This window comes from Acartia tonsa, chromosome 15 (assembly GCF_053477335.1).
Source record: "Acartia tonsa isolate MP-2025a chromosome 15, ASM5347733v1, whole genome shotgun sequence".
Taxonomy (NCBI): domain Eukaryota; kingdom Metazoa; phylum Arthropoda; class Copepoda; order Calanoida; family Acartiidae; genus Acartia; species Acartia tonsa.
In genome coordinates this window covers 15,616,085-15,630,006 of record NC_137274.1, presented here as the reverse complement: position 1 = coordinate 15,630,006, position 13,922 = coordinate 15,616,085, and the positions used below count along the sequence as shown (strand labels likewise).

The following is a 13,922-nucleotide window of genomic DNA, read 5'->3' as shown; positions in this document are numbered from 1 at the left end:
CAAAACAATAGTGCCTTATTGGGAAAACAAGGATGACAACATCCATAAGTAGCGAAGCACAAAAAATCGTGGATGGAAATACGTAAAAGTAGATTTAAAGTGTATTTATCCCAAAAAAGTTTGAAAATTGGACCAAAAACACCAAATATATGGGGAAATATGTAAAACATATAAAAATAGCCAAAAACCTGATAAAAGGCAGTCTGACCGCCATGGTTGTTTTCTTTAAACGACGGGAAATTTAATTTTGATATCTATAACTGAAAAAATTTTGAAAATCGGACCATAAACACTGAAGATATGGAGAATAATGTGATAAATACAAAAATAGCCTAAAACCTGCAAAAAGGCAGTCTGGCCGTCATGGATGTTTTCTTTAAACGACGGGAAATTTAATTCTCATATCTATAACTGAAAAAATTTTGAAAATTGGACCATAAACACTGAAGATATGGTGGAAATGTGAAAAATACAAAAATAGCCTAAAACCTGCAAAATGGCAGTGTGGCCGTCATGGTTGTTTTCTGTAAACGACAGGAAATTTTATTTTGATATCAATAACAAAAAAAATTTTGAAAATCGGACCATAAACACTGAAGATATGGAGAAAAATGTGAAACATACAAAAATAGCCTAAAACCTGCTAAAAAGGGGTCCGACCGCCCTTGATGTTTTATAGTTAATTGTGCTCCTTAATTATGGGAATGCTGTCAAAAAATTTCAGCTGTCTATCTTTAATAGGAGCCGAGAAAATCACGTTTCCCCTATTCTGTCTTACACGGACAGACGGACGGACGGACAGACGGACGGACAGACGGACGGACAGACGGACGGACGGACATTTCGAATTATAGAGTAGCTTCGCTACTAAAAAGGTTAAAGTGATTCTGTAGCTTATCCAAAGCCTAACAGTGGTTTTGAAGGGGTTAATATAAGCAGCATTGAAAAGCATTTTAATAGTTTTGGCTCCTAATTTGATTTTTATGAAAAAAATATAAAAAAAATTTTACTTTCTCTTTAATTTTTAACAAGGATGACAACATCCATAAGTAGCGAAGCACAAAAAATTGTTGATGGGAATATGTAGAAGTAGATTTAAAGTGTATTTATTAAAATCAAGAATAGATTTATTGGAGAAAATAAACACAAAACCTTGTTTTATTTTGTATGATGAAGACGGTTATAGTAAATTACATACTAGATGCAATTAACAATGGGGGAAAAAAATTTGAAACTGTTAATGCAAAAAAGTTTTAAAATTGGACCAAAAATACCAAAGATATGGGGAAATATGTCAAACATATAAAAATAGCCAAAAACATTCTAAAAGGCAGTTTGGCCGCCATTGTTTCTTTTCTAAAAACACCAGAAATTTAATGTTAAAATCTTTAACTGAAAAATTTTTGAAAATTGGACTATAAACACCAAAGATATGAGTAAAAATGTGATAAATACAAAAATAGCCAAAAACCTGCAATAAGGCAGTCTGACAGTCATTGTTGTTTTCTTCAAACGACAGGAAATTTAATTTTGATATCTTTAACTGAAAAAAATTTCGAAAATCGGACCATAAACACCAAAGATATGGGGAAAATGTGAAAAATATAAAAATAGCCAAAAACCTGCAAAAAGGCAGTCTGACCGTCATTGTTGTTTTCTTCAAATGACGGGAAATTTAATTTTGATATCTTAAACAGGAAAAATTTTGAAAATCGCACCATAAACACCAAAGATATTGGGAAAATTTGGAAAATATAAAAAATAGCCTAAAACCTGCTAAAAAGCAGTCTGACCGCCCTTGATGTTTTATAGTTAATTGTGCTCCTTAATGATGGGAATGTTGTCAAAAAATTTCAGCTCTCTATCTTTTTTAGGAGCCGAGAAAATCACGTTTCCCCCAATTCATTAATTACGGACGGACAGACGGACGGACGGACAGACAGACGGACAGACGGACGGACGGACATTGTGAATTATAGAGTAGCTTCGCTACTAATTACCCCTTCTGAAATCAGTTGGGAGGGGTATATATTAAATAACAACCATAATCTTATTTTTTGGGAGTGGGTAATTATCCCACTAAATTGATAAAGTAAACAAGGATGACAACATCCATAAGTAGCGAAGCACAAAAATTGTGGATGGGAATACGTAGAAGTAGATTTAAAGTGTATTTATTTAAATCAATAATAGATTTATTGGAGAAAATAAACATGAAACCTTGTTTTATTTTGTATGATGAAGATGGTTAAAGTAAATTACATACTAGATGCACATAACAATGGGAAAAATATTTTGAAACTGTTAATGCAAAAAAGTTTTAAAATTGTACCAAAAATGCCAAAGATAAAAATAGCCAAAAACCTGCTAAAAGGCAGTTTGGCCGCCATTGTTTCTTTTCTTAAAACGCCAGAAATTTAGTTTTAATATCTTTAACTGAAAAATTTATGAAAATTGGACCATAAACACCAAAAATATGGGTAAAAATGTGAAAAATATAAAAATAGCCAAAAACCTGCAAAAAGGCAGTCTGACTGTCATTGTTGTTTTCTTCAAACGACAGGAAATTTAATTTTGATATCTTTAACTGAAAAAATTTTGAAAATTGGACCATAAACACCAAAGATATGGGAAAAAATGTGAAAAATATAAAAATAGCCAAAAACCTGCAAAAAGGCAGTCTGACTGTCATTGTTGTTTTCTTCAAACGACAGGAAATTTAGTTTTGATATCTATAACTGAAAAAATTTTAAAAATCGGACCAAAAATACCAAAGATATGGGGAAATATGTCAAAAATATAAAAATAGCCAAAAACCTGCAAAAAGGCAGTCATTGTTGTTTTCTTCAAATGACGGGAAATTTAATTTTGATATCTTTAACTGAAAAAATTTCGAAAATCGGACCATAAACACCAAAGATATGGGGAAAATTTGGAAAATATTTAAAAAAGCCTAAAACCTGCTAAAAAGCAGTCAGACCGCCATTGATGTTTTATAGTTAATTGTGCTCCTTATTGATGAGAATGTTATCAAAAAATTTCAGCTCTCTATCATTTATAGGAGCCGAGAAAATTACGTTTCCCCCAATTCATTAATTACGGACGGACAGACGGACAGACGGACGGACAGACGGACAGACGGACAGACGGACGGACAGACGGACGGACGGACATTGTGAATTATAGAGTAGCTTCGCTACTAAAAATGATACCTAAATATTTAGTAGTATCTCATTACTATACTTGAAAACACATCAATCAACTCACAAGTCTTGCTAACTGATTAACCAATATGATTCTCCTTTCAAGTGTAGCTTAAAATAGGTCTTGGTAAGGTTTTTAACTAGTTTTGGGAGGGTACCACCACCCTGGCAGTTTGCAAAGATATATTGCCCCTAGAAAAATAGGTTTTGATATTTACTGAAATGTTTAATTAACTTGATTTACCTATTTTAGAGAAGCTTCACAATTAATTTTGATTTCAGTATTTTTTTCTTAATAATTGGGAAAATCTTACTTCTTTGAATAGACATTGTTTAGACACACCCAGTGCATTGTTTACTTTATAGGCCATTACAGACTATGACATATATTTTGTATCATAATTCAGAACTATTTTAATCTGGTGAAACTATATGGCATTTGATCAAGTATATCCAATATCCCTTTTCAGTTTGGGGGGTGGTAAAAAAATTTAATGGAAGCGCATCAAAATTTTTTTTTTTTTTGGGGGGGGTGGGGGTAATACCCCCTCCTTAAGTCTATGGCATCCCCAAATTCATAAATTCCTTAGGGGGGGGAGTTAATCACCCCTTTACCCCCCCCCCCCCCCCTTGTACGTCTTTGTTAATAGGATCATTTAATAAATGTTAAGAATTTTAAATTTAGATGAATAAAAATTTCTTACATCAACAATGTACAAAATTTTAATTCCTACAATTTTTCCCAATTCATTGTCACTAAATTTCTGAAAATTACATAATTTGAAAATTAAATTTTTTACTTTAATTTTGAAAAACATTAGACATTACTGAGTATTTTATTAAAGAAAAAACATGAAAAAACATTGAATAGATATTTGATAAAATAAAAAAAATAAATCTACAGTCAGCTTTACTGTATAATAAATTCAAAAGCAAAAAAATTCGATTACCCGGGTTTAGTTTTATCGTACCTTGTAACCTTCGATTGTATACCTTTTTTGTAACCTCGTGATTTAATGTTGATATTTAAATGAAATAATTTTGTGATTTTACGTTAATTATAGACTTGTTTCTGTAGTGTATATTTTATTTGAGGTAAAGTTTTTTGTAAAATTAATTTTTATATGAATAAAACATTTTCTCGTATTCATTCGAATCCGGTGGATAGGAACCAGTTCTCATCCATACGAAAAAACTATGTCTAGAAGCGTATTATATCCAGCTTTCTACGAATATAAAAATGTACAATGATGCGAGAAATAACTATTAATTTATAAAAGTAACAGGATGTGCGTCTGTCTGTGTGTACTGAAGTATCTCACCAACAGCCTGGTTCTCCTTTACAGTGTAGCTTCTCATAGGCCCTAAGACCTATTTGGGGGTTGGAGCAGCAGGGGGTATATCACGCTCTTGAGAGAATCGCCGTATTTTCCTTTTTAAACTGAAATTAAAACTGTGGGGGGGGGGTAAGGTCGACTTCCCTTCCTCCCCCCTCATCAAGGGGCTCATATAGGCCTCTTTATCTGTTAGTATAGGGAAAGCTATACTGAGCTACCAGAAATAAAGTATCATGCATTTTTCGAATTAATTTTGTTGTTGGTATGAGCTGATAAGCTACCTTTCTTAAAATCTTGTTTTCTTATGATTTAGGATGGATGACTTTGGACGAAGAATATCTTTATGATTCTATCTCTTAGTGCTAATACAAGGTAGGATTAAAGAGGGGGGGGGGTTGAAATAAAAAACTCAAGATGCTAATTAGGGTGGGTCGATTTTGGACATTTTTTTTCTGAGGTCAAAGCGGGGATCTGCAAATGATTTGTGTGAGTATAATACACCTCTGGATGATTTAAAATTTATCCTAAGTCTTAAAACCGCTGACGACCAGACATTCAATTGTATAGCTATTTGTAAATAAGTGTCAAAAATTTATTCAATCAGAACTTGGGCTTCATGGTGCTCCCAGGAAAGGCATTGAGCAGTAGAATCAGGAACTTTTGACCGTTTCAAAAAATCTCGTTCCTAGCCTGAGAAAATCTAAAAAACCTCTACAAATTGGACAATTCTCAATAAACCTTTAAAAAATGTGTTTTTTTAGTGATTTCTAAGGCTAGGAACGAGATATTTTGAAACGGACAAAAGTTCCTGGTTCAGCTCCTCAAGGCCTTTCCAGGGAGCACCATGAAGCTATAGTTCTGATTCAAAAAATTTTTTGAATGTCGTCTTTGCATATCAATAAGTAATCAAATATATTTTTTAGTGGTCGCGTTCTAAAACTCAATTTTTAAAATTCTTTTTCGGTCAGAAATGTTTTAAAGGTTAATTTTATCTGTTGCATTTCCCCTCTTTGTCTAATTCCGATATGAACCCGCCCTAATGCTAATTTTAGCCTTGCAATTAAGAATCCGAATCCGCTATAAAAAAAAAACGGATTCCGGATTCGGATTCCAAAATTGGCCAAAAATTGGGTAGATTCCGTATTCGGATTGCCAACCCTACATTCAACTTTTTAAACCAAAGTCTCCAAAGTTGTCCAGACAACTCATTAGAAAAATTTAAAAACTTTGGCTTCTAGTGTATTAAACACCCCAAAATATTCATTTTACAACTTTTTTAGATTGCGAAGATTTAGAAAACCTAACCTTAAGAATGGGAATGGTAAACACCATAAGCGTACCCTCAAAAAGTGTTTCTGGCAGATTTTTTTCCTCTTCAGGTATTGTTAGTTAACCTGGATAAACATTCTACAGATGGCTTCGAAACTGATTAATATCCTCTGGTTTAGAACTGGATTTCGACAAAACTGTAAAATCATTCCTCGAATATTGAAATAAAAATCATAAAATCAGTTTTGTTAGCCAGGCTCTTCGGCCTACCTAAGAAAACTGGTTTTAATCTTATGATTTATTGTTTTACTATTCACTCGTATTATTTCATTTTAAATCAAAAACGTAATTTAAGTAGGCTTTTTTTCTGTTTGCCTAAAACCCGTGTCCCCTTATCCAATTAACAGGGCCACCCTGTACCCATGCAATGTAACCTAAGATAATAAAACACACGAAACTCCACCCCCCCCCCCCCCCCCCACCTCTTATTTTCAGTGTTTTTAATATACAACGTATGGGTTTCTGTGGTTGTTATGCACTTTGAGGGAAACCGCCGTTAGTTATATTACTTGTTGTATGCTGAATATGATTTCCATGAAGTAATGATGACTGTTTCCCATCCAGAACTGATCCTGACAGTATCCCATCCAGAACTGATCCTGACTGTATCCCATCCAGAACTAATCCTGCCAGTATCTCATCCAGAACTGATCCTGACAGTATCCCATCCAGAACTGATCCTGCCAGTATCCCATCCAGAACTGATCCTGACAGTATCCCATCCAGAACTGATCCTGCCAGTATCTCATCCAGAACTGATCCTGACAGTATCCCATCCAGAACTGATCCTGACATTATCCATCCTGCCAGATTATTCTGGAAGACAGCAGGTACACAAACCAGGGAGGAAGGGGGGATCTGTTTAATTCACTAGGCCCCAACCTTTTATATAACGTTTTTTTTTGTTAGTTTTGCAACTATAGGGACTTTTGATTGGTTGGTTTATTATTCTGAGTTAAACTGGCATCGAGCAACACTCAAGAATACTTAGATAATATCCAAATATTAGGATTCATTATAATTCAAACCTTACTCATATGATTTTCTTCTTTATTTCTTTATTACTTTCAACGTTATGAAGTATAAAGTATAAAGTACATGGAAAAGTGTTGCTAGAATCAAACTTTTTCTATGACTAACAACTTTATTATGGTACCTTGGCGTATAAACGGCTGAACGTCCATGTTTTATTCAAACTAAGCTTGCCAAGTCTTCATTATAGCCATGAAAATAATCTCGGAAGAGTCCAAAGTCAATTATTTTTTATTATTTTTCAAAAAAGAAATTTTTTTTATACCCGTGGAACGCTGTCTAAAATACAATGTGATAAATAACTATTAAAATATCCATTTCAGGATGAATGCCAGCCACTAAGCACAATTATACCCTTCAGCAAGCTAAGCCAATTTGTCAGGTAAACTTAATGTTATAATTTTTTTTCAAATCTTACTGTTAAATATATGTATTAAGATATATATATAAGTTTTCCGGAATTTTAATGTTAGGGGGAGATTTGAAATCTGCATCAAAGGGATAGTTTCACGAAGTGCATTTAAAACAAGGAAGACAAAATCCATAAAAGCGAAGCACTGAAACGGTAGGACAAACGGACATTAACACTTGTATAGTATCTAAACTGAAAAATCGGAACATAAATATATAAATGTCGAATCAAAATTGTAGGTAAATTTGTTGAAAAACTGCTTAAAAACAGGATAATGTTTATGGACATACTTACATTTTTGGACTTGATTATAGAGTTGCTTCAATTATAATATTGTTCTTTGTTGTCCCAGGAATCAATATACCAAAAATCAGATCAAACGGATAATTAAAACACTTGAAAATTTGTTGTTAAAAAAGTAGAAAAATCAACATGTTTAAAATGGACGTACGGACATTCTGGTAATGATTATAGAGTTGCTACGCTTTCTAAATCGTACCCAACTACTACAGGAATCATCATGCAAAGTTTGAAATCAATAGGACAATTCTAACATGCCTAAATAAACGGACGGACGGACGGACGGACCGACCCTAATTATAGAAAAGCTTCGCTTTTAAATAATGCATGAAAATTGGGCCGAAGGACAGTTAAGATTGTCATTTAAGGCCCTGTAGTAGTTACCCTAATTTATTCAATGTATACAAATATATACAGGGTGGGGCAAATAAGACCGGACAAACTTTAAACTACCATAGCGCCAATACTACTTGACCAATCAGGACTTTTGACAACACATTAAAAAGCTTAGGTAATGACCTTTTAGCAAAAAAAATCTTTGGACATAGATGGACGTGTACAACGAGCTGTCTGCGCATATGTTCAACAAGGCAGATTCCAAATGCGCCGGTGCATTGTCTGGAATTTTCTGATAATACGGTTTTTTTAACCTATGCGTCGCCGCTCTTTCTAACACTTTATTATTATGTGCTACACAGTTGCGTCTTATTTATGTATGTTATGCCCTCCTACAAGGGTACTAATTGTTTAATCTAGGTGTCTATGTCTATATCTTGGTTCTAACTGATTCCGCATATTGCCAACCTGGCGGCTGTCTCTCTTCCATCAATCCTTCTGGGCTGGTTCTACACCCCATGGAAACAATCTGCTCTCCGTTCACTGATCACCAGCTTTCAACTTTATTTAACTCAGACTTTTTCACCCTACCTTCTTATTTTAATTTTATTTTGTTCTTCAATCTTTTAACTCATATTTTACCTTTCATATTATTTTCCTACCTAATAATGCTTCTGTAATTCTCTTCCCAAGCCACCTCCTTACTCCTCCCCCTTTTTTTTATATATTCTTTTGTGCACTATTTAATCATTTTAATAAAGCAACTTAAATATTTCTGGCTTCTCCTTCCCCGCCCCCATTACTCGTGTCTCTTAACTACTTATCTAATTGATTATCCATGTATTGTATATTATATGATATTTTTGTGAATATTGCTGTCATTGGATTATTTGTATGTTTATTTTTATTTTTCAGGTGAAGCTATTCCAATTTTACCATTGTTGTTCTATTGTTAATATGTCATTCTTGGAAATATTGTTAAACTTTATACTTTCTGTATACATAAAAATTAAAGAACCCAATAAATAATTAAACCTTTATTTTTAAATTTTTTATTTTAATATCAACGGAAAGCTATCTATAATACGATGCAATAAATTAAAGTTAGATTTGAATACTTATTAAAAAAATTTTAATTTGATTTTTGTATAAAGCAAGACTACAGCAAATATCCCTTTTATTCTAAAACAAATGCAATTGTGTATTTCATAATAATTTTGGTTTATCCCATAAAAATTTTTTTTGAATATAGTTGGGAACTTCATGTTTATTTTTCAGCAGTCACAAAAAGATCTAAAATTGGATGAATATATCTACTAATGACATACTAGAAAATAAACAGATATTGCTTTAGGCATGCTCTAATGTCATCCAGCTTTTAATTGATTATAAATTTGATAAAATTAATTTTATATTCAACATGTTAATCATATTATCAATACAATTATCTGCAAATTAAAAATTTGTTATCTTTTTCATATTACATGTTTTATGATTGTCAATAAGGTATTGGGTTTAAGTAATGACCACACTGCGACATATCAAAGACGTTAAAAATGGTTCCAACTGCTTGACATAAATAGTTAGAGTTGGGGGAATGCCTTTGCCCAAAACAGGCGCTTCTCTTTATTTGAGCATTATAGTCAATTACAGTTTTTTATATGTACAATAAGATCTCAACAACTGAACCAATCTATTTCTCCATTTCATATAGGTCCGGGATTAAATTTAAATGTTTGAATGGTTTATGCTATTTTTCTGCCCAATGCCTTGGAATAGAGAGCCATAATTACTACGTTGTAGTCAATAATTGGTTATTTCAACTTATACATAAAGAGTTGGTGATCATGTAGCGAAACTAATCTATAATTTGAAATGTCAGTCTGTTTGTCTGAAACATGATATTCTTGGCTTCTATTTAAGATAGACATTTGAAATTTTCAGGAATTGAATAAGCTCTCATTCTACATATTTCCATCAAGAATATTTTAAAGTTTTTTTAATTTTATCTACTCCTATTCAAGGTAGAAGGTTGAAATTTTTGGGGAGTAAAAACGTTGGTTTGGTGTTTTCTTTATTGTGTAAATAACTTTTTTTGTAACAGAGTGTCGGATTTTGTCAGATTTTATATCTACATTACTTATATAAAAGTAACAGGATGTCTTTCTGTCTGTCTACATTAAAGGATCTTGCTGATCACTAAACCAATATGGTTCTTCCTTACAGTGTAGATTCTTACAGGATTTGTAAAAGGTTTATAACTTTTTTGGGGTGGGGTAACACCACCTTCAAAGGAAGAAATTGCCCCCAGAATAAATCACCTCCTCCCATATCAAGTGGCCCTAGAGGCCTCTAAGGGCGCAGTCGCCAGATTTTTCATAAAGTAGAATAAAAGAAGTGGATTTTTTTGGTCATAAGTCAATTAACTTGGAAATTACTGGTTAGAATGGATTGCAGGAAAGCTTTACAAATAACCAATGATAGGCCAATATACATTGTAAATGACAAGTGGTAGATTGTATACTGGCCTATCATTGGTCAGTTTTATTGTATGACGTCTTTTTTTTATACGATATTTTCTAACTTGTACTAAAAATCAAGTCCTAAAATTTTGTAAGCCTACGTATTATGTAAGATACCAGAATAATTTCCAGTCCTATGTCTCCTCCCTCCCTGGCTGTCACTCTACAATTATTATTGTTCGTTTGTCCTTCATTTTGTTGAGCTTCGCATTTATGGATGTTATCATAATTGTTAATTAGATTTTTACCTTAGTTAATTCTTATTACATTTTCATTTTCATATGCCAATAAAAAAAACTAAGTTCACAGATTTTTCATTTGAAATTTGATGGATTTTTTTTTAAAATCAATTGTAATTCTTTTCTCGTATACAAGATAAAAAATACATTGACAGAAGGACAAACTAATTATTAAATTAAAGATCACCCTAGGACTTACCATTTTTTAAAAAAGCTTTTGCAAGATCTAATCCATTTCATTTTTGGAACAATGATTTGTAGAACAACATGGTACAATATTTTAAGCGAAGCATCTCTATTATCAATTTCTAAGTAATTTTCGTATAATTTCGATGACACCTTTAAAATAATATGATGCTTTTTAAGTTACTAGCGGTTTTTACTAGGAGGATTTTTTTGTTTTGGGGGGGTTGGTGGTGCCCCCCCCCCCCCCAAAGAAAATAGCCTAATAGAAGAATAGAATCCATTCGGTTCAGTGGTTACTGGACAGACGGATGGACGTACAGACATCATTCTACTTTGTATTATAGAAGATTACACTCTATAAGTTTCATGTTCATTAATTCAGCCGTTTAATTTCAGAGCTTCGCTTTTATGGATGTTGTCATCCTTGTTTTTATAAAATATTATTAACAGATGGATGGACGAACAGACATCATTCTACTTTGTATTATAGAAGATTACACTCTATAAGTGTTCATGTTCATTAATACAGCCGTTTAATTTCTTAGCTTCGCTTTTATGGATGTTGTCATCTTTATTTTTTAATAAAAGTATCTTCTTGTGAAGTAAATGTTTTCTTTTTAATTTCATCGTATTAAAAACAGCTTTCCGTGGATATAAAAATGTACAATTATAAGATTAAAACCATTTATTTTTAGCCACGAGATGCTGAAGTCATGTAAGCCACAAACCTAACCTAAAACCTTTGAAATTGAAAATGAAAAACCAATTTTTAAACAAACCGTCCGGGTGTTAAAAAGTTCTTATTATTATATAGATATGAGAGGTTGTGTGATTATTAATGGGTATATTTTGTAATATTTTATTTTATTTTATATTTAACTAAAAATAAATATATAAAATAAAGTGTAATTTATTAAATAAAGTTTACTATAGTACACATTTTTTTAACTAGCGACTTCGCCCCTAGAGGACTCTATGGGCACTTAAGGAGGAAGGGGTTAAAAAAAAAAATTTGACCCATCCACTATTTTAAAGATTTTTTTAAAAAAAATTTAGAGGGTCATTTTTATAGGGAGGGTGTAGGTATCCTCCCCAAAATTAGTTAAAAACCTTCCCTAGACCAGTAAGTTGTTTAACTGTGAAGGAGAACCATATCAGTTCGGCTATTAGTGAGATCCTTCGCTACAGATAAAAATGCTTACTACTTTATAAATAAGCGTATTAACACTATAAAATGATAACATTTAATTAATCAACATATTAAAAATGGATGTAGAATATACGTTGATGAAAAACGGGGAAAAAAATTTTTCGCAAATTTAGGTGGTTTGTCCAGTAGGAGGAAAGAGGATGGGGAAATGCTTTTTTAGTCAGCCACAGAGTTTACTTTTTCAGAGAATATGGAAATCTGGTGTAAGATACTAGTAATTATACATCTACATCTATTATATTACATATTATTACATTAATTTGATCTAAATAGTAAAATTTCCAGAAAAGTGTTAGGATCATGGAAAGAAAATGAATTAGCGGATTTTGTCGTATTTTCACAGTAACTTTTGATAGGCTTATTAAAGGTTAGGTAAATGTTAATGATTGCCCCGCAGGGTTAGAGCCCCCATGTAGGGGCTAGAAATAGAAGAAAAGCTACTGTGAAAATACGACGAAACTCGTTAATTCGTTTTCTCGTATTCATTCGAATCCGGTGGATAGGAACCGGTTCTCATCCATACGAAAAAACTATGTCTAGCATCGTATTATATCCAGTTTTCTACGAATATAGAAATGTACAATCATAATCCGCGGAAAGCCGTTTATAATACGATACGAGAAATAACTATTCTTTCCATGATCCAAATGTGCCTATGATCAATTATCTACAAAAATCTATGAACTTTAATAGCTGCTAACGGCCAAACAGATGAACCTATATATTATGAAGGTACAAAAATTTTAAACCAACAGAAGAAGGCCTATTCATAACTAAATAACATACAGCGAATATAAATGCGCGAAAAAAAACCTGTTTTGTTTATTTTAGTGAAGCTTCTCTATGCATCATTGGATCTAGGCTATCACAGACTATTTGAAGGACTTTAAATGCATGTACGTTTAGCTGTTTAGCATCTGATAGATTTTAAAGTTCATAGATTTTTACATTGAACTGTACTTAATTCCATGTAATTGTAGTATAAACAAGGTTAACTACGTCCGATAGTTACAAAGCTTTTTAAAATTAATAAAGACGCATATATTGTTAAAGAGAGAAGGAAAGGGAAGGTAGTAAGAGAGAGAGAGAAGAGAGAGACACAGAGAGAGAAGGACAGAGTGAGAGAGACAGAGAGACAGAGAGAAAAGAGAGAGGGACAGAGATTGAGAGAGAGAGAGAGAGAGAGAGAGAGAGAGAGAGAGAAAGAGAGAGAGAGACATAGAGAGAGATAGAGAGAGAGAGAGAGAGAGAGAGAAAAGAGAGAAAAGAGAGAGAGAGAGAGAGACAGAGATTGAGAGAGAGAGAGAGAGAGAGAGAGAGAGAGAGAGAGAGAGAGAGAGAGAGAGAAAAGAGAGAAAAGAGAGACAGAGAGACAGAGATTGAGAGAGAGAGAGAGAGAGAGAGAGAGAGAGAGAGAGAGAGAGAGAGAGAGAGAGAGAGAGAGAGAGATAGAGAGAGAGAGAGAGAGAGAGGTAATGGGGCAGAAAAGAGAGAGAGAGAGTAAAGATCGAGGCGTATTGGCCGTAGAATTTTTAACTACTCAGATATCAACAACAGTGTTTTAATTGTAGTAATGGGTAGTGAAGAAGGAAGGAGAGAAACAAAAAAATAACATAGGAGTAAAGGGAAGGAACAAAAAGGAACTTAGAAGGGAAGGGGAGTAACAAAAAAAATAAGAAAAGGGAAAGAATAAAAAAGAACATGAAAATTAGAAACAAGAAATAACAGGGAAGGGAAGGGATGGGAAGAAACAAAAATGGAAGTGGGAAGGGAAAGGAGGAAAACAAAAAAGGAACATTGAAGGGAAGGGGAGTAA

The 13,922-nt window shown here is 33.0% G+C and overlaps 1 protein-coding gene and 1 long non-coding RNA gene across 3 annotated transcripts; both read left to right on the top strand.

The window, feature by feature from the left end:
- Positions 1-4,208: 4,208 nt before the first annotated feature.
- LOC145307385 (uncharacterized) lies at positions 4,209-5,911 on the top strand. The gene is made up of 3 exons (XR_013875429.1): positions 4,209-4,298; positions 4,854-4,912; positions 5,821-5,911. It is a non-coding gene; the product is annotated as an uncharacterized LOC145307385 (long non-coding RNA).
- Positions 5,912-6,388: 477 nt separating this feature from the next.
- LOC145307457 (uncharacterized) lies at positions 6,389-8,984 on the top strand. 2 transcript variants are annotated; one of them, XM_080149902.1, is made up of 3 exons: positions 6,389-6,699; positions 7,225-7,283; positions 8,865-8,984. In XM_080149902.1, exons 1-3 carry the CDS (start codon positions 6,412-6,414, stop codon positions 8,866-8,868), a joined length of 351 nt encoding a protein of 116 aa, XP_080006028.1. In that variant the 5' UTR covers positions 6,389-6,411; the 3' UTR covers positions 8,869-8,984. The 2 variants fall into 2 exon arrangements, with proteins under 2 accessions (XP_080006028.1, XP_080006027.1); XM_080149901.1 differs by lacking the exon at positions 8,865-8,984 and adding an exon at positions 8,140-8,186.
- The last annotated feature ends 4,938 nt before the right edge of the window (positions 8,985-13,922 follow it).